The sequence below is a fragment of the Lissotriton vulgaris genome, chromosome 2_1 (assembly GCF_964263255.1).
Source record: "Lissotriton vulgaris chromosome 2_1, aLisVul1.2, whole genome shotgun sequence".
Classification (NCBI taxonomy): domain Eukaryota; kingdom Metazoa; phylum Chordata; class Amphibia; order Caudata; family Salamandridae; genus Lissotriton; species Lissotriton vulgaris.
In genome coordinates, this window is record NC_141687.1 from 1,433,017,523 (window position 1) to 1,433,044,230 (window position 26,708).

The window sequence follows — 26,708 nt, forward strand, 5'->3', positions numbered from 1 at the left end:
TCATTATTGTTACAATAGATGACAAATCGTTTCCACTTTGCCGCATAGCATGCTCTGGTTGTAGGTCTTCTTGCCTCTTTGATAATATTCATACAGTCAGGAGGCAAGTTTAGGTAACCAAACTATGACTTCAGGAGCCAGATCGCAAGGTTCAACTGTTGCGGATCTGGGTGCTGAATGTCTCCATGGCTCTGCGTTAAAAGTCTGGGAGTTAATCCCAGCCTTTGATGAGGCACCACGGAAAGTTCTAGGAACGTGTTGTACCATGGTTGCCTCGCCCACGTTGGAGCAACTAGGATGAGTGTCATTGAGTGTTGTCGCAGTTTGCGTGCCACTAGTGGTATGAGCAGGGCTGGGGGAAAAGCGTACGCAAACCTGCCTGATCAGTTCATCCATACCGCATTGCCCTGAGACTGCGGATGTGGAAACCTGGCGGCGAAGCTTTGGCATTTTGCGTTTTCCCTTGCGGCGAACAGGTTTATCTCTGGGTGATCCCACTGCTGGAAGTACGGTTTTAGCACTGAGGGATGTATCTCCCACTCGTGCATCTGGTGGCTGTGTCTGCTGAGCAGATCCGCCATCTGGTTGTCCCTGCCTGGGAGGTGTTCCGCCATGAGGAACATGTTCCTCTGGATGGGCCACTTTCACATGCTTTGCGCTAGATGTGACAACTGTGGATAGTGTGTCCCTCCCTGCTTCTGTATGTAGTACATGGCAGTCATGTTGTCCGTCCGGATTAACACGACTTTGTTGCACAAATGTACCTTGAATGCCTTCATCGCCATAAAGATTGCCATCAGTTCCAGCAGGTTGATATGCATCTTCTTTTGCTGTGTTGTCCATAGTCCCTGCACTGTGTAATGGAGAACATGCTCTCCCCATCCCAGGAGAGATGCGTCCGTTTTAAGCACTATTTGTGGTACAGGCTCTTGGAACGGTCGTCCCCTGCAAAGGTTTTGTGGGTCCCACCAATGCAGAGAGTTCTATGCACGACTGGTCACCAACACTAGGTCTTTTAATTGTCCTCGAGCCTGGTTCCACTGCCGTGCTAAGCACTCCTGACGCGGACGCATGTATAGTCTTGCGTGAGGGACTATGAAGATGCAGGAGGCCATCATGCCTATCAACTGCATGAACACCTGTGCTGGGAGCGAGTGTTGAGGTCTGAATTTCTGAATCAGCAATTGAATGCCGTCGATTCTTGCGGAGTTTGGCTGTGCTTTTGCTGCCAGAGTGTCTATTGTCGCTCCTAGGTACTGTCGTACGTAGGCGGGTTGAAGATGAGACTTTGGGTAGTTTAATGAGAATCCGAGGCTGTGTAGGAGGTGAATAGTGCGGGACATGTGGCTGGCACATTGCTGGGCTGACTTTGCTTGGATAAACCAGTCGTCCAGATATGGGTAGATGTGAATATGCTGTCTCCGTAGGTGCGCGGCTACTGTCGCTAGGTACTTGGTAAACACCCTGGGGGCTGTTGTCACCCCAAAAGGCAGTACCTTGAACTGGTAGTGCTGATTTTGTATGGTAAACCTGAGATACTTCCTGTGTGCTGGATGTATCGGTATGTGGAAATATGCGTCCTTTAGGTCTAGTGTTGCGAGGAAATCTCCCTGACTGAGCAATGGTAGAACCTGTTGTAAAGTGAGCATGTGAAAATGTTCTGACAAGATGTATTGGTTTAGGGGCCTGAGGTCCAGTATTGGCCTGAGAGACCCGTCCTTTTTGGGGATTAAGAAGTACAGCGAGTACACCCCTGTGCCCTGTTGCTGTATAGGAACGAGTTCTATGGCCCCTTTTTGCAGCATGCTGATGACTTCTTGCTGCAATAAGTGTATGTGCTCTGTGGACATAGGGCGGTGTCTTGGGGGTATGTTGGGTGGAGTGGAGGTTAGCTCTAGACAATAGCCGTACTGAATAAGTTGTCTCACCCACCTGTCTGTGGTAATGCTCTCCCAGACTGGCAGGAACTGTTGTAATCGTCCCCCGACCGGTGTTACATGGTCCGGGGGCAGTGACAAGGCGTCACTGTTTAGTATTGGCTGAGGATCTGGTGTTATTGCCTCGTTCTTTGCCCTTGCTGCTGTTGCCACGGTATCCACCTCTATTGTTCTTATTATAGGTGGTTTGCGTGCTCCCTTTATTGCATGGAGTCTGCTGGGATGCCTGGCCTCGTGTAGCTCCTCTGTTACCGGAGCGACGAAAGGAGCCTCCCCTGAATTGTTGTGACTGCAAGGCACCCATAGACTTGGCTGTCTCAGTGTCTTTTTTAATCTTCTCTAAGATTGTGTCCACATCAGGACCGAATAAAAAAAATCAGGGTTCACAGGCTGATTTAGTAAAGTGGTTTGAATCTCAGGTTTGAACCCAGAGATGCGCAACAGACTGACCTTTTTCAGGGCTGGCGTCGATATAGGTCCGACCGACTTTGCCTTTTCACCGATATGTTTTTGGCCCTGTGTCGACTTCGGTGCTTGTAGCGTCGGAGGCGCACTCTTCTGCCTCGATTCGACGTGCTCCGAGGCGCTTTTTGATTTCGGCTCAAGGCCTTTGATGAGCTGTGGCCTGTCGACACGTTGCTTCGGATCGCGAACCTTCCGAGACTAGAGTCCCTTGTTTGTGTCGCTGTCCGTCGACCTCGTCGGTTCGACAAGTTTGACTTTAGTGATGGACTTCAGCGCACCGATCTTCGGTTCGACACCTGTTAGTTTCGACCCCGCAGGGTCGCACTTTTTCTTTGTCGAATCCGATGGGTTAGAACTCTTCGATCCGAGGACTGTCTTCAGCAGTTTTGGTTTCGATTTTGACTCCATGGCTTTCGGTTTCGCTTTAAGTAGTTCGACCGATGGCTCGTTTGATAGATTCTTAGCCGGGCCGAGACGCGGGGCTATAGAATGTTCTGCATGATCTTGGCTAAGGCCTTCTGGCGATGCCTCGACCTTGGAAGTCTTTCAGTGTCTGTTCCGGGCCCTGTACCCACTGTTGGGCCCGGTTCATCGCTCCAGTCGTCGTCGACGGCTCCGATGGGCGATACGTCGTCCCTTACCTCGACGGCGTTTTCATCCTCAATATTCTCGTCTTCGTCTTCATAATAGTCGGAGTCATGCTCCGAACCTGGATCCGACTGCAGTTCAGGATCCTCAGTCTCGACAACCTCATTATCATCATTCGCCATGCCTTGCTGCATGTCGGAGCCTAAGCGTTTTCTTCGACCTGAATCGAGCACAAGCTAGACAGTTGTCCTCATTGTGCTCCGGTGATAAGCCCTTGTTGCACACCGGGTGCAATGGGGGCATCGTTTGAACGGGCTCCGTTACATCGACGATCGGGCCTCTGGTCTCGAAAAGGCCACGCGGCTCTCTTCGACGTCCTGCTCGAAAAGAACTCTCTTCGACGTCCTGCTCGAAAAGAACTGGAACAAAGAACTTGGCACCGATCAAAATAACAATACCGACGACCCCGAAGGCCTTTTGGTCTTTAGAAGTTTCCGAACTTGAGTAAAGAAAGTACATCTGAACCCAATGGCGGAAAAAAACAATCTGAGGATGGAGAGGATGCCCATGCGCACTGTAGTCCGGGGGAGGAGCCACCTATCTCGTGATACTTCAAAGACTCTTCCAGGACAACAATGTGCAATCATCCGGACCCAACACTAGGCGGCGATCTATGCACAGATATGAATTCAGCAGCCACATGCCTCAAACACATCGTTACTGGAGGTAAGTAACTCGTACATCTGACAGAGACCACTAGCGGCAGATTCCCTAACGTAGAATAGATACCCTAGCCATACCCACTGGGAAGGAGGGTCTGAGAGAGGACCCCACCAGCCTGGACGTAACAGAGGGTCCCACAGGGCACAAGGCAAGGGGAACCCCTACAGTCAGAACACCACTGACCCCCAGGTGGATGCGGGAAGAAGAAAAGAAGAGGAAGCCCATTCACACTCAAGGGCAAGGCAAGAGGAGGCAGAAGCGCCCCATGCTTATACAGGGGGAAAAAAACTCCATCCAAGGCAAGAAAGAGGAAGAAGATCAACTTGGAGGCTCCAATGAGATGAGGTAGAAAGAAGGCAAGCCCCCCCCCACCGGGAACACACCCTGCGAAGAGGGTAGCTGAGCCTACCACAGCCAGAAGTCAATAGACCAGACAGAACGGCACCGACAGCAATAAGGCAGGCGGACGCAGAAACAGTAGCCCGGGGGCACTCAGGAAGACCGGCCAGGCTGCGCCTGAAAGAGGGAGGGATACAAAATCCATCTCAGCCCCCAGGACAAAGAGCCGAAAGACAAAGAAGGGCATGGACAAACCTTAGGGAGGTGCCTGCACACACGGCACAAAAAGAAGCGGAACCAGGCCGCAGACAGCAGATCAGACCAGGCTAACAGCGCAGCCACCCCGGAGAATGATACCTCAACTCAACAATAAGGGAATTGCACCTGCAACGTACTTAAACGCCACAGAGAGCAGAGGCCCGAAGGCGACCACAACTCCCAAGCACAGAACAAGCTATACAACAGCTACCACTACCCCACATAGGGTATGTTAATTCCCAAGACATGAGAACCCTCTTAGGAATGAACTTCTGCTGCAGAGGACAACAGAAAGATCTGCAGGGAAAAAAAAAAACACAGAAGGCTTATCAAGCAGCCAAAGAGAGGAAAAGAAAACAGAAGGCCTAATCTCAGGGCCAACCTCGTGAAGATAACCCAAAGCAAAAACACACATTCAAGAAGGGCCGGCCAGCAGGCAACAGAACCACAGTCCCAACAAAGTAGACTCCAATGCACATGAAGCACACAGGTCACACAGCTGGGGCGACCCGCCCCAACGAAAGAACAGCTCCCAAAAACCAGATCCCACACAAGTCACTGGGGGGGGGGGGGGGGGGGGGGGGGGGGGGGGGGAGAAGAAGGAGGAGGCCAAAGCCCCGCCAAGAACCTTTGGATGGCCGAGTTTGTCGGGGCGTGGAACAAGAGAGTGCCATCGAAGGGAAGATCCAACGCCCATTCCCGAACATTTTCCGGGAACACACTGTCCCGAAGCCAAGCATGGTGGCGAAGGGCAACTGAAGAAGCCATGGCACGACCAAGCACCTCCTAGATGTCCAGAGCGGAGCGAAGAATAAACGCCAACTCCCCGCCATCTAACGCATGGTGCCACAAATCAACACCAGCACCCTCCTGAGAAGCTGCAGATCCAAGGCACTCCGTTGAGTCCCACAAGCAAGAGGTGGCCCTAGCCAACACACAAAGTGTTAAGGGCCCACTGGTCGAAGGGAACATATTGCACACCCAAGAGTCCAGCCAGGGGGCCTCCTGTGATGGTGGAGACAACAGTGACAGCAGGGAGGGAAAGGCAGTCCGCAAAAGGGGGCTACTGGCAGAGGGGTGGAGAGAAAGACACACCGGGTCACGGAGTGCTGGAAGGTGCCGGTGCAGAAGGTGTTGGGGTACCGGATCCCCCGTGGCGGGCCCCTCAAAAGCCCCCACCAGAAAATAACTGAGCGTACCCTCAAATGGGAGCAGCAGCTCCCTCCCATCAGAGCCCTGGTGGAGAACTTCCAGACGATGATCCGCGGAGAAATGGGCAGCCGGATCACCCATGCGCAAAATTTCCACAGCCGTGGAAACAGCACAAACAAAGGCAGCACCCGCCTCTGTAGGGCCTCGCGGTGAAGAAAGCAGCTCCTCTGTGGGCGATGGCTGCAAGCTAAGGCGGCCATCCCCTAAGCCATTCGGCGTGGGGAAGGACCAGGTCCGGAAAGAGGGAAGAGGTGCCGAGGATTGGGGGACCTGTGGTCCACCGGCGTAGACCGCTGCCGGGGCAACTGCGAGAAGCAGCCCTTGACGTCGGGGAAAAAGCCACGACGCGGCGGCCCGTCTCCCGCAAGGACGACACTAGAAGAGTCCACGACCTGACACCTGTCCGGTGCCGTAGAGTCCGCAACCTGAGGTAGGACGTCGTCGTCTAGCAGCAAAGGAGACGGTTAAGGCGGCTGAGGCGGCTAAGGGACGGCACCAACTCTACCTCCGAAGAGGCAGCAGCCTACGTGAAGGGACGGGAGGGACCCGGGGAGTGACAAGGAGTCCCACGCCAGCATCGACCCATGAGGGGGCGAAAGGGGCTTGCCGACCCCCATCGTGCCGCCAAGGCAGACTCAACCTCGGGCGAGGCAGCCTCCGGCGTGAAGGAACGAGAGGGGCCCGGGGAGGGCGAGGGGTCCCCCGCCAGCCTCGACCCATGAAGGGACGAGGGGGGGTCCGCCACCCCTGTGGCGCTCCCAGGGCCAGCAGCTGCCGGCGCCGTAGCGGCGTCACCTCGGCCTTAGACAAGATCGCCGCCTGTCCATAGGGCCGAGGCCCTGGCGACCTCCCGCGACACCACAGGGACTCCCGCATGACAGGGATGAGGACGACGATGACGGCAGCGGCTGCGAAAACCTTCTGCAGAAGCTGATCTAGAAGATGAAGCAGATCTGGATATGCAAGCTGAGAGAAGTTTTATCCGGGGCTCCCACTGAGACTTCAGCTTCTGGCACGCCTCGCAATCAGAGGAGTCGTGATGTTCTCCCAAGCACCACATTCAAATGAGGTGAACGTCCGTCGCCGACATCAGGTGTCCACAAGACGCGCACATCTTACAGCCCGGAGGCATCTGTACACTGTTCCCACAAACACACGCAATAGCGAAAGGGAACTGCCTAAACAGGACCGGAGCACGAACTGGATCCGCGTTGCACGCGGAAAAGGAAGAAAATGACGTAGGCGCTCCGGGGTGGGACTTATGTGACCTCGCTGACGTCACGTACGCGGACTACACCTGGGCGGAGTCGCGTGAAGCCGCCCCCCTGGCGTGCAGGGATGCTGTGGCAAAACATTTTCCTGATCCAGTCTCAAGCCTGGGGATAATTCTACGTTATGGAATCTGCGGCTAGTAGTCGCTATCAGATATGAAAAAGCTCTGTTGCCAAAGCTGGCAGTACGAATACGTGGAACCTGCAGAAAGGCTTTATTAGAAGATCTTAACTGTCTGGAAGGCAAGTAATAACTCAGTTTTGAATTGAGATACACGGGCTGAGACTGATCAAGAGCATTATGAGTCAAGCAACAGAGTTTGGAGATCGCCCTTTTTATGGGCAGCCAATGTAATTTTCTTAATGTAAGAGTCGAAGCCAACCGAGCGGGTAAATTAGGAATCAACCGGGCAGCAGTGTTCTGAACGACCTGTATTTTAGCCAGCAAGGTGTCATTTGCTGCAACTTTGTTTCGTTCACACAGACCAATGGATGAAGACAACAAAGCCAAAGGTCATCTGTGAGTGTTACATTTATTCACTTACTTGTCTGGAATATTTGAATACAGGAACTTAGAAGACCGCTAAAGCCATCAGGCTAGACCTGGAAAGTTCTTTATTACAGACACAGCTATATACTACAAATAAAAGTACAATTATGTACACAATTACGGTAGGCAAAACAATATACAACCCCTCCTACGAGGCCCTAACAAGCATTCTTACAATGAGAATTTCATACTTGCAGGGTTTCTGTCAAATGGTGCAATCAACATCAAAATCATCCCTTACAATATGATAATCTGAGAGATAACATGTATTTATATATATGTATAGACTATAAAACATTTTTTTAAATACTCCTATTGCCATTTACGTCTGCTTTACAAATTCTAGCACCTTTTCATAATAAAAAGATCAAGCCAATGCCACCTGACTTGCGTCTTATCGATGAACCCACCACACCTACAGCCTCAATCCCTGGCTTGACAACAGCACCGTCAATAAAGTTTTCCCCTTTGGATGAACTAATAAGTGAACCACAGTTTAGCACTAAGCATACATAAAATACATACACGCATATAGACTAGGAGCAGCTAATGATCAACACGAAACAGTCATGCAAAAATGTACATTTTATTTTGGTAGATTAAAAAGCAAAAATTAAAAACAAAACATTGCAACACATCAAATGTTCATTGTACAAAACATGGGACAACACACTAGGAAAATACTTCCAATTAAAAAGGGAGGGAAAGAAATCACTAGTATAAATTGATTGATTGTTCCTACTCCAGATAAAAAATTCAGTTTCACAATTTTTGGTGTATCTTTTCTCAAAGGCTTCGTGTTTCTCCACCCAAAAAATTGCATCCTTTGGGTTGGTTTGGGTCCCTCTCTTTTATTAGAGTAGTTGACAACAGCACCACCTCAGAATATACCTTCAAAGGCCTATAGAAATATGCTCTGCACAGAAATATTTAAGGGCTACTACCTGTATCAAAATATTTAATAAACAGACAGCCCTGATCACTGTCATGTCATTGTACCCAACTCAGGAGTAATGTATCTCACAAGGCTAAAAGACCAATACAAGCACTCTTTTCAGTGGAAACATATCCAGATTTAAAATGGCTTTTTACATTTGTTTAATCAACATTTCTGAAGTTCTTCCTCATACAAAATTTGCATTCACGACATGTTGTGCGCATAATGAGAAGGATTATCTTACTTACCCTGTAAGCAACTTTTTCTTGGCATGTACAGCTGTAGATTCACATGTTTTGCATACTCATGCCATCTAATGTTGGGTCTGGATGTTTGCAAGTTGTTTTTCTTCGAAGAAGTCTTTCCCAGTCATGAGGTAAAGTGACTCCTCCTTTTGGTGATAGTGCGCATGGTCATTGACTCCATTGTTAGATTTGTTTTCCTGCAGGAGGGTGAGAATGGAGTAAGTGTAGTACAGAGATGTCCATGCGTATGTAATATCAACTCATAGGAGTCTTAGGGGGAATAGAGCAACAGGCCGCCCCTCACTCAAAATGTATCAAAACAAAGAAGGCCTGTCCCACCAAACAATTCTATTAGTTAGGCTGCAGGTACTCCAAGGGTGTATTTATAACCTAATCACTACCCCTTCCCTTCTGAATCGAGGCTCTTTAGTTCCTGCGCAAGTGTCACTCTTTATTGCAGTACAAACAAGGTAAGGTCAAAAATTGACAAGATACCATCACCAAAACACAAAAGAATTGTGGAGAAAGAGAGTGAGCACCTCACGGTAGAACCACCAATGGGGTTATCTGGCTAGCAAATGCCAGTGTACCCGCTTATCATCATCGGTTGCTCACTCTTGTACAAGTGGAAAGAAAAAGACGGACACATGGAAGGAAAGGACACACAACATGTACTCGTCCATTTCCTCCTAAAGAGATAAATCAAGATCGATTCTGTGCCCCAGCGAATAAAGAATCGCAATCGCTGTTTTAAGTGTACCTAATCACCATTACCCCTGTGAGACAAAGAAAAGGTGCATATCACACATTAAAATTGCAGAACTCACTGACCACTCCTGTTCCCCAAGATCACGTCAGAGTGACGGAGTGCGTGTTGCCGGCTGGGAAACCTTGAACAGTGGCGGGTTTCGTTTTAAATACGTGATAAGGTAGTAGGTATGCAGTTGATATGCAACCCTCAGGTTTAACTAAATATAAGTGGGATCTTAAAAACGCTGGACCCCTACTTGCCCTGATGAAGATGCTCAGAGTATAGCAACGAAACATGTTGGCGATATAGTCTCACATGAAAGTTGGTTCAATGTGGGGCGTTTTAATTTGGAGCGCTCACAACCCAGAATAAAAACAGGAGTGGTCAGTGAGTTCTACAATTTTAATGTGGGAGATGCACCTTTTCTTTGTCTCACAGGGGTAATGGTGATTAGGTACACTTAAAACAGCGATTGCGATTCTTTATTCGCTGGGGCACAGAATCGATCTTGATTTATCTGTTTAGGAGGAAAAGGACGAGTACATGTGTGTCCTTTCCTTCCATGTGTCCGTCTTTTTCTTTCCACTTGTACGAGAGTGAGCAACCGATGATGATAAGCGGGTACACTGGCATTTGCTAGCCAGATAACCCCATTGGTGGTTCTACCGTGAGGTGCTCACTCTCTTTCTCCACAATTTTTTTGTGTTTTGGTGATGGTATCTTGTCAATTTTTGACCTTACCTTGTTTGTACTGCAATAAAGAGTGACACTTGCGCAGGAACTAAAGAGCCTCGATTCAGAAGGGAAGGGGTAGTGATAAGGTTATAAATACACCCTTGGAGTACCTGCAGCCTAACTAATAGAAGTGTTTGGTGGGACAGGCCTTCTTTGTTTTGATACATGCATATGTAATGTAAATAATAACTGCAACAACCATAGGTGTCTGGGGAGGAGGGAACGCGCATATGAATCTACAGCTCTACATGCCAAGAACAGATACTTACAGGGTAACAATCTGTTTGAGGAATGTGTGCTGTAGATACACATGCTTTGCATAGATGGTATCACAGTATTCTGCCAAAGCGGCGGCTAACCAGTGGATGTTGAGGTGGTTTGAAAAAGTGGTTTTAGCACTCCCTGCCCTACACGAGCTTGCGGACGTGCTAAAACATCCACACAATAATGTTTGGTAAATGTGTGTGGTGTAGACCATGTAGCTGCCTTTCATATCTCAGCTATGGGAACGTTACCTAAAAAGGCCATAGATGCTCCTATTTTGCAAGTAGAGTGTGCTCTAGGAGGTATATTAAAGTTTGTTTAGCTTTATCATGGTATGTATGAATACATTTGACAATCTACCTAGAAATAACAGATTTAGAAATAGGATTTCCTTTATAAGGAGGAGCAAATGCAACAAAAAGTTGTTTTGCGAAAATGTTTTGTCCTAATATTTTGTATAAATGCATCTAGCAGATCAATTGTTTTATTATGTAAATATATCACAAACCATTTCCACTTTGCTGCATAACCTGCTCTACTGGTGGGTCTTCTTGCTTCTTTCAGGATTGTCATACAATCTGGTGGTAGGTTCAAAGATCCAAACTCTAGGACTTCAGGTGCCAGATGGCTAGGTTGAGCTCCTTGGGGTTTGGATGTCTGATTTCTCCACGGCTGTTTGTGAGAAGGTTGGAGTGATGTGTAGTTTTTGGTATGGCACAGCTGACCGTTCTAGTAGTGTGGTGAAACATGGTTGACGAGCCCATGTGGGAGTCACTAGAAATATTGCAAGTGACGTCTGCCTGAGATTCCAAACCAGCAAGGAATTCGAGGGAGAGGCGGAAAAGCGTATACAAATATCCCTGACCAATTCATTGACAGTGCAAAGCCTTTGGATAGATGGTGTGGTAATCTGGAGGCAAAATTTGAGCATTTTGAGTTCTCCGCTGAGGCAAAGCAGTCTGTGTGTGGAAATCCCCATTTATGGAAGTATGGAGGGGAACCTGGGTATGAAGTTCCCATTCATGTACTTGTTGCTGCATCCTGCTGAGGTCGGCAAACTGGTTGTGCTTTCATGGAAGGTGTCCTGCTAGAAGAAGAATATTGTGATGTATCACCCAAGCCAAATGGTCTGAGGGAGGTATGACAACTGCAGAGTGTTCTCCCCCCTCCCGTTTTTGTACATAGTACATTGATAACATATTGTTCGTCCTGACTAGGACAACTTTCCCTTCTAGGTGAAGCTGAAAAGCTTTTAGTGTTGGTTTAACTGCTAGAAGCTCCAAGTAGTTGATGTGGAGATTTCTGTGTTTGGTATCCCATAAACCTTGCATATTTAGATGCTGGATATGAGCACCTCAAACTGTGAGAGATGCATCTGCTGTTAGTATTCCTTGTGGAATTGGGTCGATTAAAGGCTGCCCTTTTGTGTGTTCCACCACTGCAGAGAAAAACAGTGCTGCTATCTACCAACACTAGATCTGTTAACTGACCCTCTGATTGATTCTACTGACATGCTAAACCTTACTGTAGAGGAGGCATGTGTAATTTTGCATGAGTCACTGTTGTAATGCATGATGCCATCATTCCTAATAGCTGAATGAAAGATTTCACTGTTACGTTACTGGTTGGTTTGATACTATCTTAATTAAGTTCTAAAGTTTTGAATCCTGGCTGCATTGGGAGAGGCTAGAGCTGTTTAGCGTTGCTCCTAGATGTTTGAAGATGGGACTTTTGTGCATCAACTGTAAATCCCAAATGATGGAGAAGGTTCATGGTAGCTTGAGTGGGTTGTAAACACTTTTGGTGAGTGTTGGCTTTGACGAGCCAACTGTCCAGATATGGGAAGACATGTTTTTGTTGTCTACTTAGATGAGCTGCTACTATTGCTAGACATTTTGTGAATACTCTGGGTACAGTAGTCACTCCGAATGGAAGTATTATGAATTGAAATGAAAAATGAAATGAAAATAAATTTATTGAGCGCGATTGCTGCCCGAGGGCGTCCAAGCGCTGAGCTGTGCTGAGGCGGAAGTGGCCAGGAACGGAAGATTTAGGACACAAAGGATTTTGCAAACAGTAGTGTCTTCAAGTTTTTCCGAAATAAAAGCAGATTTGGGTTAGACCGGAGTGAGAGGGGAAGGGCATTCCAGAGTTTGGCATTGTTAAGAGAAAACAGCCTGCCACCTGACCTGGCTCTCTTCACTCTGGGGACAACAGCAAGGAAGGCCTCCCTCGACCTAAGGTTCCTGTTTGGGTGATAGGGGGTGACTAGGTCTTTGTTAATGGGTGGGCCTGTTTTCCAGAAGGCGTGATGTGCCATGCATAACGCCTTGAATGCTAATCTCTGCCTCACTGGAAGCCAGTGGAGACTCTTCAGAGCAGGTCTGGCTGACTGGGATCGTGGGATCTGCAGCAGGGTACGCGCTGCACAGTTTTGCACGATCTGCAATTTCCGGAGGGTCATTTCAGGTGCCCCAACATACAGGGCATTGTTTGAATCCAAACGGGATTGAATGAGGCCTTGTACCGCCACCTTTCTAGCCTCTAAAGGTAGAAGCGGAAGAATCTTTCTAAGAATTCTTAGTAGGCCAAAACATGTGGCGGACAACTTAGTGGCCTGGGTGGAAAACGAGAGTTTGTTGTCCAGCCACACTCCCAGGCTCTTGACACTTTTCTTGGGGGTGGGAGGAGGGCCTAGTGCACAGGGCCATAAGGAGGTGAGAGGTACTGGAGAGGTTGGGCCTAGGAGCATTAGCTCCGTCTTATCCCCGTTCAGCTTTAGGGAGGAGGTGGTCATCCATCCCTTGACATCCTCTAAGCATTTTAGCAGATCTACCGGGAGTTGCTTGTTGTTACCAGCAGCCAATGAGACCACTAGCTGAGTGTCGTCGGCGTATGACACAATTTTGATGCCGTACGGTTCGACGACACCCGCCAGTGGCCTCAGGTACACGTTGAACAGCACAAGGCTCAGGAAGGAGCCCTGTGGTACTCCACAGCTAAGAGGTTTCCTAGAGGACATTGTCTCGCCGTCGAAAATCCGAAAGGATCTCTCAGACAGGAAAGACTCAAACCACCTTAGTGCGTCACCAGATACTCCGATGTCATGGAGACGGTCCAGCAAGGTGGTGTGGCTGACCGTATCGAATGCGGCACTTAGATCAAGGAGGATCACTGCCACTGATCCCCCCTGATCCAGTACCCTTCGAGATTCTTCCGTGACTGCTAGCAAGGCGGTTTCAGTACCATGCTTCGGTCTGAATCCTGTCTGTGATGTATGTAACAGAGAGTGGTTCTCTAGGAACTGAACGAGTTGGGCATTTATAAACTTCTCCAGAACCTTGCTAACCCAAGGGAGAAGTGAGATGGGGCGGTAGCTGGCATGATCATCAGGGTCTAGGCTGGGTTTCTTCAACAGCGCCCGTACCATGGCCTGCTTCCATGCCGTAGGAACTACACACGCAGAGATGGACGAATTTAGAAGTTCCAGCATTACCGGCAGGGTGGCTTTAGAAGCCTGCAACAGGGCATCTGGAGGGGCAGGGTCACATGGGGAGCCCGATTCGACTTGGCGAGCCACCTTGTCTAGGGTGTCGAGATCCAGAGGAAGGAAGTGCTCGAGGGAGGGCTGCTCAGGGTGAGGGTGCGATCTGGGGGGGGGGGGGGGGGTGAGGCAGTTGCGTCCCGAATTGTGGCTGCTGTTGGGAATGTAGAGTAGATTTTTAAGACTTTGTTATGGAAAAAATTCGCAAGCTCGTTACATTGGTCCTGGGTTTTATTAGGCAGAGATGCAGTATTGGAGCTAGTACATAGCTTTATTATACTAAAGATTTCCTTCGGCTTGAATTGACAGTGGTTTCCTGCCATCACAAATCTGAGATAGTTGCGATGTGCTGGGTAGAAAGGAATAAAAAAGTAGAACAGTTACTTACTTTCAGTAACTATGTATCTGTAAGAGACATATATTAGTTATAGATTCCTTACCTTAAAATTACCCCACGGGCTTCAAACTAGATCTAGAGAAGAGTAGAACTAGAGAATTTTTCTTCAGCAATACCCCAGTGCGCCAGTAGGTGGAGTCGGTAGACTCCATGTCCGTCGTCGCCAGGACGACGGTGTGGTGCCTACTTTGACGCCACAGCTGCTCGCGGACGTCAGTTCTGACACGACTTTCCACGCCAGAAGTGGAGAGCCATGCAAGACACTGACCACTGGTGCACATAACTAGGGCCCTGGAAGAGTCTCCCCAATCCTAGAAGTCAGTTCGCATAACAGGGAGGATGGGTGGGGCAGTAAGGAATCTATAACTAACATAAATCTGTTACACATACATCGTTGTCAAAGGTAAGTAACTTGTTCATCTGAAAGAGACTATTAGTTATAGATTCCTTACCTTGGAATATATATCCCAGCAATACCAACCCCGGAGGAGGGACTGCGAACTAAGTTCACACCAGAAAATCCAGGGGGACAGAACAGGGAAAAACTTTTGTGGCGGCAAAGTAGAAGGACAGCGCATGTTTTTGGTCTAGACCGTTTAGTCACTCCTCCTTGGAAGTGTGCGGAGGCGGAAAAATGGTGGGTAGAGTAATAATCTGCCCGATGAGAAAGCGAGTAACAAACAGTTTCTTACCTGTCGGTGTAGTTTTGCAGCTTGAAGAATTTTCTGAATTCACATGCTGTGCATTATTCCGCCATCTAGCGGTTGGTTCCAGAATCCAAAATTGTAGCATTTCCTTTTTTTGTTGGTTGGCATCAACATACCAGAATATGGTGTCCTCCTGTGATGTCGACTGGCTTACTCCAGAAGCCCCACCTTTGGTCGGCATCTTCTGATTTTTTTTCTTCTCTTCTATTCTCGTCCTTCCTGGCGGAGGAGAGTGGGTTCGCTAGTGAATCCAGAAAATTCTTCAAGCTGCAAAACTACACCGACAGGTAAGAAACTATTTATTTTGCAGCATTAATCTTTCCTGGATTCACATGCTGTGCATAGACTTTGTAGCAGTTTGCTAGTCTTGTGGAGGCAGGGTGAAAGATGAGCTTTGCGAATAGATGTTTTAAAACCTTTTGCCCTACTTGTGTTTCTTTATTCATTTGAATATACACACAGTAATGTTTTGTGAATGTGTGCACTGAAGACCATGCTGCAGCCATGCAAATGTCCAGAATTGGAGTATAAGCTAGAAAGGCAATAGTTGCTCCTTTATTTCTTTTAGAGTGTGTCCTGTTGCACCTTGTAAGGCCGGTCCTGCTTGCATGTGGTATAACTCTGTGGCTTGTGCTATCCATCTTGCAATGGTGTTTTTGGTTACTTGTCTTCCCAGAGAACTGTTTGCAAAGGATGCAAAGAACTGTTTTGTTCTCCTGTATTCCTTGGTTTTTGCAATGTAGTACAAGAATGCCCTTCTTGCGCCTAGTGTGTGCAAAACTCTTTCTACTTTGGTCTTTGGCTTTTGAAAGAAACTTGGTATTTGTATACTCTGATTTAAGTGGAATCTTGCTACCACATTTGGTATGAATTGAGGATCTGTCCTCATGACAATCCTGTTACTATGTATTTGAAAGTAAGGTAGGTTCCTGTAGTGTTAGTGCCTGTAGTTCACTAACTCTACATAAGGTTGTTATTGTCACTAAAAAGGCAGTCTTTAGTGTGAGCATTTGTGGCGTTGCTTTGGGAAGTGGTTCAAATGATGCTGTCATCATTTGTGCTAGAACTATGTTCAGGTTTCATGTGGGTACTGGCACCTTTTTTGGAGGTGCAATTCTTTTTGCTCCTTCTAGGAACCTTTTGACCACATGTGAAGTGAAGAAACTTTTCCCTGTTCAAAAGAACACGTTTTTACCAACATCCATCCAACGTGAGTAGGCACTTTAGGGGGTGTACTGCCTCGCTGGGTGAGTTTCTTTCTTTTTATTACTGGTCCTGAGGAATGCTGGGTCGAAGAAGACCAGAAAGCTGAAACATGTCGACCGTTTTTTAGGACAGGGAGTTCAATTTTACTCAACTCTACACTGTCCGTTGAAGCACATTGGTTTTAACTGAGTTCGAATCACCTCTCTATTAAAATTGTTGGTTGAGGGAGTGATCTATACTCATTTTAAATTTCCACCTTTTTGTTTGTGGCATTTTTACACATACTAACTATGGGAACCCAATGAAGACAAATGGCTACCTACCTAGTGTGGGTGCCGGAGGGTCGCCTTTTCCCTTCTGGGTATACTCACAACTTTTCTTGACACAGTTATCTAGGCTCACATGTGGCACTTAGGGGTGTTGGTGAACGGTTTATCTTACTGTTTCTCTTATTGAGTTTAGGTATTTTATAGATTCTAATACTCTGGTTGTTTCTGATTAATTATCCCAAGGGGTGTGAGAGTATTCCACTTCGCCCTTTCTCTCTTGTGGTTTATAAAACTGTCTTTGTAAATGCGCTGCCCATCCTGTGAGAGAAGCATCTGTAGTTAGTATCATTTGTGGAACAGGTTCTATAAACGGCCGGCCCTTGGAAAGGTTTTTGGTGTTTCAACATTGCAGAGAGCGATATGTCCGGTTGTCTACCACTACCAGATCTGTTATTTGTTGCGGAGTCTGATTCCACTGACTTGCCAAGCACTCTTGTATGGGGCGCATTTGTAGTCTTGCATATGGTACTATGAAAATGCAAGATGCCATCATTTCTATTGGTTGCATGAACACTCGAGCTGGTAGTGAGTGTTGTGGCTGGAATCTTGATAAGATCCTGCATACTTTGTATTCTTGTTGGGTTGGGGTACGCTATTGCCTTGGAGGTATCTATTGTAGCACCTAGATACTGCTGAGACAGGGATAGTTGGAGATGTGACTTCTTTTGATTTACAGTGAATCCCAGTTTGTGTAGCAGGCATATCGCTTGATGTGTGTGCTGTACACATTGGTTGTATGACTTGCATTTTATTAACCAGTCGTCCAGATATGGGAAGACATGAATGCTGTCCCTTCTTAAGTGTGCTGCTACTACTACTACTAGACACTTTGTGAACACTCGAGGTGCTGTAGTTACTCCGAAAGGGAGTACCTTGAATTGGTAGTGTTGACCTTCTAGAATGAACCGTAGGTACTTTCTGTGCGATTGATGGATGGGAATGTGGAAGTAGGCGTCCTTGAGATCTAATGTGGCAAGGAAGTCGCCTTTCTTTAGCAACTGTAGAACCTGTTGTAGCCTGACCATATGAAAGTGGTCTGATGGTATGTACAGGTTTAGGGGCCTTAGATCTAAAATAGGTCTGACGCACCCGTCTTTTCTGGGTATGAGAAAGTATAGAGAATAAACTCCTGTGTTTTGATGTTGTTTTGGGACTGGTTCTATTGCATTCTTTTGCAGTAGAGATGCCACCTCTGGTCTTAGCAGTATGAGGTGTTCTTGTGACATGAGACGCTGCCTGGGTGGTATTGTTGGAGGAGTGGAAGTGAGCTCCAGGCAATAACCCGACTGTATTATTTGTCTTACCCACCTGTCTGTGGTGATGGGAGTTCCAGACAGGTAGTAACTTTTGTAACCTCCCCCCGACAGGAGTGGAATGGTCTGGGGGGGATGGAAGGGAAGTCACTGTTTGGGAGTAGAGGCGTTGCGTTTGTGGTTTCATCTACCTCTGCCCTTATTATTGCTTCCTCTATACCCTCCTCTATAATATCCCTTACTGGGCGAGGTTTGGTTGGGCGCTTTGTAAGACGAGGAGGTATTGCCAGTTTGGAAACCCTTAAAGGCGCCCCTATATGAGGAGCGACGAAAGGAAGGTCTATGGGCTTGCGTTTGTAAAGCTCCCATGGATTTTGCCGTGTTTGTATCTTTCTTCATCTTTTCTAGTGCACTATCGACTGTTGGACCGAAAAGATGTTGCTGGTCAAATGGCTGGTTTAAGATATTCACTTGTACTTCTGATTTGAACCCAGAGATGCATAGACATGCTACGCAACAGTACCCCTGTATTTATTGCTCTAGAGGCTGTGTCTGCTGTGTCTAGTGCACAGCGTATGGCGGTATTTGTAATAACCTTGCCTTCCTGTATTAGGTCAGAAGCCGTGGTTTTATATTGTTTTGGCAAGTGTTGCATGAGTGACTCTAACTCATCATAATGAGCTCTATCATATCTTGCTAACAAAGCATGAGTGTTAACAATCCTCCAGACATTGGCTGCTTTTGAGAATGTGCATTTTGCCGAAGCATCTAAAAGTTAGGTGGAGCATCTCCTGTTGTCTGCGAGTTAGCTCTTTTTATAGCATTTCACACTACTAGTGAGTCCAATGGCAACTGTCCTTTAATGTATGCCTGATCAGTTGGAGCCGCTTTGTACTTTTTTTCAAGTCTGGGGTTAATTACCCTGGCTCTGACTGGGTTTTAAATATTTCGGGTGCATGTCTTACCACTCCACTAAGTCTTGGAAGTGTGGTTGTGGTCTTATGTGACGAGAGTAGTGTATCCATTAGGAAGTCCTCTTCCACTGGATCTGTGTGAAAGTCATGGAAAGTGGCTGCTCTATGAATGAGCTGCATAAACCCAATAGTGTCATCTGGGGGAGATGGTCTAGACCGGTATGCATCGTCTTGTGGCAGATCTGGTGCATTATAATCTTCCCATGGGTCACCTGATAGCCCAGGAATATCATCTGGGTCATTAATGTCGTCTATGTGATGTTCACTCTCTACCTCTTGTGAGTAGCTATCCTCATCATCCTCATCTGGTGGTATAAGACCATGTGTACTAGATGGTGAATGTACAGGAGAAATATTTATTGGTATTTCTACTTCTGGTGAAGGAATCCTTATGGGGGAAGTTTGAGCATGCTTTTTCAGAGGAACTGGCAGTGGTTTAAGATAGTCCAGTTTCCTCTTTTCAGGCACTGAAGTGATATGTCCAGTCTTTGGATTAATATTAAGAGTCTTTTGCTTTGGGTCAGGTTTGAAAAGCTCTTCTACTGGAAAGTCCTTTTTCGGCACGGATTTACCTGGTTTGGGGCCGAAATGCTTCGTTTTTACAGTGTCTATTGTCTTTGGAGCAGGTTTTGGTTTCGGTTCCAAAGACTTTTCCTTTGGATCCGTGCTCTTTAGATCCAAAAATGTTGTTCCCGGGGTATGTTTCGATTCATTTACCTTCATAGCCGAAGTATGTTTTGGTGCCGGAACGCGTTCGGGTCCACTTTTTTTGGAACAGGGGTAGTTTTTGGTTTGGTAGCTTTGGGAACCTCCTTCGGTGCCGAACTTGCTTTCGGCTTGACCGCTTTCGGTACCGAAGGATGCTTTGGCGCTGGTGTTAATTTTGGCTTAAGGACCTTCTGCTTTTCGGGACCGACAGACTGACTCGAGCCCGAGTCGACTGGAGGCTTTTTTATATTCTTCGCTGCCCAGCCAGAAGGCGGGGCGTCGGAACGTTTTGGTCGGTGTGCACCTGGACCCGAAGGTGGAGGTGGAACCGAAGCCTGTCCCAGTATGGTGGGGTGAACAGGGTCGACGCTTGTACTCACGAACTGTTGACCAGCTGGAAGATCGTCATCTTCGGATTGATACTCTGCTCCAGAAGCTGAATCCTCTGCTTCAAAAGCGATGTCTTCGTGCTGCTGTTCTTCGGAGTCTACTTCGATCAGAGCCTCGTCTATGATGAGGTCTGGTGTTGATGAAGAGGACTGCGCCATTACTCTTCGAGCTAGACGGTCCTTGGTGGTTTTCTTGGACCGGAACGAAGCGCAGGCCTCACAGTCTCGACTCTTGTGCTTATTGCAAACCTCATGAAGATCGGTGTGAGGGAATTTGTGTCTACACCGAGGGCACTTCTTGGAAGGTGTTCTTTTCATGAGCCAAAGCACCAATGGCGCAGTTGGGCCCGACGGCCCAGACGAACGCTGGAATCGAGAAGTGAATCCTTTCTTCGACGCGGGTAATCTGAATCACTGTCGAAGACGATGCCAATGGTATTTTGATTGATTTATGAATTCGGAAAGAGATCGGTAATGGGACCGAACGATGAACACATCAGAGTCCGACAATCTGAAGATGGAGTTGATGCCCATACGCACTACTATCCAAGGGAGGAGTCATCAAACAGACAAAGACCCTTCCAAGACAACAACAAAGTGTAATCATCCAGGCCCACCACCAGATGGTGATCTAATGTGTGGTCTGCAGCCCATATGCCTCGTTTTATCATTGCCAGTGAGTGGGAATGCACAAACTGCCTTTTACCAAACTCAGTTATTGCTAACGTATCAAATGTACCGTTTCTAGAATCTAAAATATATACCTACCATCTGAGGCAGTGCATCGAGATGCCAGTTCCCAGAGTACTAATCCAATAGCATACATATCTATCCTCAAAAATGCATCCCTTTGGAAGTTTATTGCACCTTCTAGTACTTCTGGTGCCATGTATCTTCGTGTTCCAACCTTGAGAAGATAAAAATATAGTATTAAGGAAAAACATTTCCATCATAATCCACTTGCTACCTCAGATGACCGAAAACAAGGATGAAATAACAAGCATTAGTTTGAAACATTGTTTTACTCTTTCAAAACGATTATCAATACACCACCTGCCCTACTACCATTTCGTGTTGACGGTCTTTCCTTTTTCACATATCAAATTAACTGACAAACTACTTTTAATACAGCCTCTACATTCACTCACTGTCAACTCATTATTTCTCCCATCGTTGTCCTTGTTTACATCTTCACAACTAATTTACTTTCAATCTGTGCATGTAAAGAACAAGTTACTTACCTTTGGTAATGCCTGTTAGAGACTATCTAGTTACAGATTACTTACTTAAGAATATCCCCAGGCGTCGGACTGGATCCAGAAATGTTTTGTGAGCAGTATGCCTGTGCACTGGTAGACACCATTCAGGATCTGCTAGGCATCTTCGGTCGGCTCTGCCGTTCATAGAAAGAACCTGCCAGAAGTTGAACCACCTGGGATATGCCCTGCTGTTCTAGCCATGTCCAAAGAAGCAGGGCCTCAGCACAAAGGGGCCCATGACCCCACCCAACCCTGCTTCTTGAAGTGTCACATGGCAGTGGTGTACTCTGTGAACAGTTGCACCATTATTCCCCGGATGGAGAGTAGAAAGGCTATCAATGCCAATCGGATCGCTGGTAGCTCCAACAGGTTTATGTAGAGTTCGGATTCCACCGGAGATCAGAGCTCTCCGATCTCCAACTCTCCCAGATGGCCACCCCATCCCAGGAATGAAGCATCTGTCACTACTGTCCAATCTGGATGGGGACGGGAGCGGGGTCAGCCACTGACCCACTTGCGGTTCGGAAGACACCACTGCAGGTCCTTTGCAGTTCCCACTGAGACTTGGGCCATGTGGGAGAGATTCACCTGATGCTATGCCCACTGGAACTTCAGGTACCACTGCAGAGCTCACATATGCCAATGGGCATGTGTCACAAGCAGTCTCAGCAAAATCCAGGATAGAGGTTGAAACATCAGTATCAGGTGTGACTTCGGCACATTAACAGTGAACCCAGTGAATGGAGGCGGTCCGCCATAGTCTAGAAGTGGGAGACGACAGACAGTTGAGATAGAAGACTTGCACCCCAGATGAGCTGCAACCACCTCCAAGGTGAACACGAGAGGGGGCTGCGGAGGTCAAAAAGGAGCATAGAGAACTGAAAATGCTGGTGCTGCAGAACTGCAGGAACCACCTGCGGGTTGGCAGGACAGGAATGTGGAAGTATGCCTCCAGCAAGTCCACCGCCACCATCCAGTCTCCAGGGCAGACAGGACCTGAACAAGAGGGAGCGCCTTAAATTTCTCCTTCATGAGGAAGTCTCTGTCTCCCCCTCCCCCCCCCCCTCCCTCTTCCCCCGGCCAAAAGAGCTGACAGGTCCTGGAGAAGAAGAGAGAGGTGGTCCTCCGTCAGCCTGTCGTTATGTAGGTGGCATGGAGGAAGAGCAGGGAGTCGCTTCTCCGAAAAATCTGCAAAACCCATCTGTCCGATGTTATGGAAGTCAGCGAGGCAGGTGATGGCAAATACTGCTGCCCACTGTGTGCCCATGATAGTAAATGGGCAGACTAGGAGGCGGAGGCTGCTAGGGGATTGGTGGACTGACCTGACCGCTCGATGTACAGGCCGATAGGAACTGAATCCACGGACATGCAGAGGCTTGGAAGCTTGCACGTGAGGTGGCTGGGCGGGTATAGACACCATTGTACGCCCCTTCTGTGGCCACAAAAGGCGACTGAAGGTGACACGTGACCATAGAAAGGCCCATGAATCAGGCCGTAGTGCTGCTGTCCTGAAAGTGCTCCAGCACTGAGTCTGTCTGGTCTCGGAATAGATGGGAGCCATCAAAAGGCATGTCCATGAGTGAGCACTGGACACCGCCAGAAAAGCCAGTAGTCTTCAACAAGGAGTGGTATTGTATTGTAGGGCCACTGTTGATGAAACCACTGCTTAGTAAGTCAGTGATGTCTAGCCCACAGCAGATGGTTAACTTCGCTACATCCCTCCCATCTGCAACAGCCTGGCAGAGCACAGCCCAGTCCTCCTCCGGAACGATTGACGGCAGATGCGTAATCATATCCCACAAGAGTGGGACTATCAGAGCGAGGTGTTCATAGATTGCAGTGCCGGACTGGTGGAAGAAAACCTCTTCCCAAGATTGTCCAGTCTCTTGGATTACCTGTCTGGGGGTACAGTAGGGAACCCACCAGGATTTACGTTGAGGCATGGACCACCAAGCTCTCTGGGGTAGGGTGTTCGATGAGGAATTTTAGGTCCCCTGGAGCAGTGGTGGTGCACAAGCGTCCTGTTAACAGGTGCCCTTGTTGGACTTGGACCAAGTCCCAAGCAGGACATCAGTAAGTGTCTCATTGAAACGAAGAAGCAGTTCTGATGGGCACACTCCTGGCTGAAGCATGTCCATTAAGACATCAGTCTTGAATGCCACAGAGAGCGAGCTAAGGTCCAGAACCTCAGGTGCCCTTTGCACCACCACTGTAAAGGATGCTCCCTCCTCTGTAGCGACAACAGGGGGAGAAAGCATTCCAGTATCTGGGGAAGTATTCAGTCAACTGGCTTCACCCAAATCACCACACCAGACAATTTGCTCCTCATAAGGCTGGTATTCCTCAGGGTCCAGCAACCACCCCATTCCTCCCAGCCCATAAGAACTGAGCTCAGGCTCTGGCCTAAAAGGCATGGCTCTAGTCAGCGTCAGACGATGACCCTCCGGCTCAGTGTTGAGGATGTGGATAGCTCAGAGAGAGCTGGCCTCAGGATCAGCATCAGGGAAGGATAAGGTGGTACGAACATCACCAATCCAGATCCATTTGTGGACCCTTGGAGCCCAACTGGCGCTGGGGCCACCAGCGCAAATAGGTAGGGGCCCTCCCAAACCTACAGGGTTCGAGGGAACAGGCTGCCCAAAGAAGAGGTGCATGGTTTCATAAAACCTTTTCAATTGGCCGGGCATCACTCCAGCTCCCGGAAAAACGTGGTCTCTGTGTCATGGAAATGTTATTTTGTATGATGTATTTCAAATGAAAAATCCAATACAATATTGGCATATTTGAGCCTACGTTTGGATTCGGGCTATATATTTATATACATGTGTGTATATTATAGATATATGCATAATAGATAGATAAATAGGTGTATATGCATATACCTTTTGTTAATGCGTCGGGTCCCTGCAGGTGGGCGGGACTATTCAGTGCTTATGACTATTGATAAGTATCCCCTGGAAGAGAACAGGAGCCACTCCTATGCAGGATGGCTGCAGTCTTTGAAGACTCTGTAATCATGAGCTTCAAAGACTACTTGTTTAGGAGGTTTGTACTGCCTGGATTCTATCCAGACGCGCAAAGGTTTTTGTATGATTTCAGTTGTGGGGTGTCCCGAGGAAGTGAATATTCTTTGCTGGTGTGGTGGAGGATTTTTTGGTAGCTCAATGAGAACTACAGATGGAATAAGGTCTTGTATATCAGTATACGACCCAAGTGTACTGCCTTCATTGACAAGGTTCTGATAGAACGGTCATCCAGACAAAGCTAACAGCAGACCTTTTGTAGCCTCAAAGGCCATACTTCATTAAAAATCCTAGGTGTCTTAATAAGACTGAAATAGATTAGGTCTGTGCTCCTAGCGTTGCATTCCCACTGCGAATCAGAGAAACTACTTATGTACCTGTATTCCTGCAGGACCATAACATTGAAAGCTGGTTTCAGACAAGTTACTTACCTTTGGTGAGACTGTCTTACTAACTTTCGATTTCTCACCTTTATAATAACCACAGTTGTCACACTAGATCTGGAAGACTTAAAGAAACGCTGAGTCATGTAGCTCCACATTGACTTTGTTCTGCCTTCAAAGTGAGGATTAGGTCTGTAAGACATTGGGTTAGTTCAGGGGCTACGTACTCACCTCAAGCATTAACCAAAATCCTTGTCAGGGAGAACTATTAAAGTCATTAAATAAACCTGTGCTCAATCCCCTGGTAGCTATGGCACAGAGTAGACAGTCTCTGAGGCAATGAGTAAAGTATATATATATATCCAGTACTAAAACAGTAATAAAATCGAAATACAAAACAATAAAAGCTTAAAACAAATTTAAAAAACACCAAAGTGACAAAAAAACAATAAGCAAAACGTATGAATGTATAAAGTTTTAAGAATAAATAACATCAAGAAGCACAAAGTGTCAATGACAATCCATGGTCACAGTACACACAATTTGAAGGTGACAGAGCTGGATACACTAACCAGGTTCATCATGGTCAAAGATTTTAAGTTCTGACTTTAGTTCTTTAAGTTCCAATCTATCACATGAGTACATTGACAAAGGCACCCCCCCCCCCAACGCACACTAAACTTGGGTTCTGAGGTCTCAAGAGTGTACTATGATAATCTCCATATCCGCCCACATCTAACAACAAAGCCTAGCCTGATGCAATCCCTGTACCCACAGCAACATCAGACACAGAGGCCTTGTATGATAGAGTTGAGCTTTAAACAACCAGACAGATAATACTCTTAAATTGTTTTGACATCATCTTTCCTTCCCTTGAAGTGTGCCCCCAAATGTTAAATGTAACCCAACCAGACCTGTCAAACAGGCTGTGACACTAATGTCAAAAGAGGGCCACTGCGTTTGGCGCCTGACTAAGTGCGAAGACAACAGAAGGGCCCTGCCAACATTAAAGCTAACAGTTGCCTGTGACACTAAAGGCTTCTTCGAAGTGTGCCCCAAGTATCATATGAAAAGCCCCAGCAGACATATTAAGCAGGATATCACATTCAAGTAGGACAGGACACTTTACTGTCAAAATTAATCCTTGCATATTCTGTCCAGTTCAGAAGGGTCATCTTCGCCTATTCTGGTCAGCCTATTGTTCTGGTCCTGGGAGCAAGTTAACACCTTATTCATGTCTATTTTAATAGCAAATTAGTGGTTGGCTGAAGTGGGATAACAAAATGCAGATTTTGCTCATATGGGCTTCAGCCAGGGCAAAAAAATACATTTTATAAATTACCTTTCTGTAATATTTAGAACAAATCCTACTTCAACAATGAATTGAACTTTAACAACTACTAATGGACAATAATTTTTTTTAGACAGTCCCATTACAGAGATACATGATTAGTATTTAATATGCTATCCTAGTGTTTGTGTTTTCCTACAGAAAAGCCAAACCTGCTACAGTAAAAATAGCATTGTGGGCATTTTCACTGTAACCTTCTACTTGTCCTACTTTTAAATACCATGCTAGGAGTAGTTTATTTTCTGTAACTCCAGTTCAGTAGTAGGGGTATCTCTGTTATAGTCATAATCTAGTGAATAGTCCCGCCCATGTGCGTGGACCCCGGAGCAATCAAAAATAATCTCTAAAGTGTCGAAAAAATGCAGAACTGCACAGACACTTAAGAGAGAATTTAAAGACATATAATGCAGCCTATAAAAGGCTACACTGTCCAGTACTTCAGCTAGAAATTCCACCAAAAATCCACAAAAACAGCAAAGCCTGTCCAGATTCCCTTTGTCTTCAGTACAAACCCCTCTGGAAGATAGAGAGGAAGGCATGGACAGACAAGCCCCCATAGGCTGGCATTATGTGGCTCAGAATAGGATACTGTGCCTTTAAGAGAACTTTCCAGAACTTCACAGTATCCCAGAATGCCTTGCAGGTCTCTCTTACTTTCAGTTCTTTTTGAAGGCGTAACACGCCCGACCTGTAGCATTCTTTACATGAACATCTCTCCACCGGGGAGGAGGGCGGGCGCTTATGACTATAACAGAGATACCCCTACTACAGAACTGGAGTTACAGAAAAGAAACTACTCCTTCTGTAGTAGGGGATCTCTGTGTATAGTCATAATCTAGTGAATAGTATGGCAAGCCCATCCCCACACCAAAGCGGCGGTGGAGAAAAGAAACCAACACCACTATTGTGC

The 26,708-nt window shown here is 47.1% G+C and overlaps 1 protein-coding gene across 2 annotated transcripts in view; it reads right to left on the reverse strand.

Moving 5' to 3' along the window:
* Window positions 1-26,708, reverse strand: part of ACVR2A (activin A receptor type 2A) — a 294,834-nt gene that overhangs the window by 35,732 nt on the left and 232,394 nt on the right. For both annotated transcript variants that reach the window (XM_086957266.1, XM_086957265.1), the window contains one exon: window positions 20,551-20,689. In XM_086957266.1, the coding sequence (XP_086813392.1) occupies window positions 20,551-20,689 (139 nt within the window). The remainder of the gene's footprint in view (window positions 1-20,550; window positions 20,690-26,708) is intronic.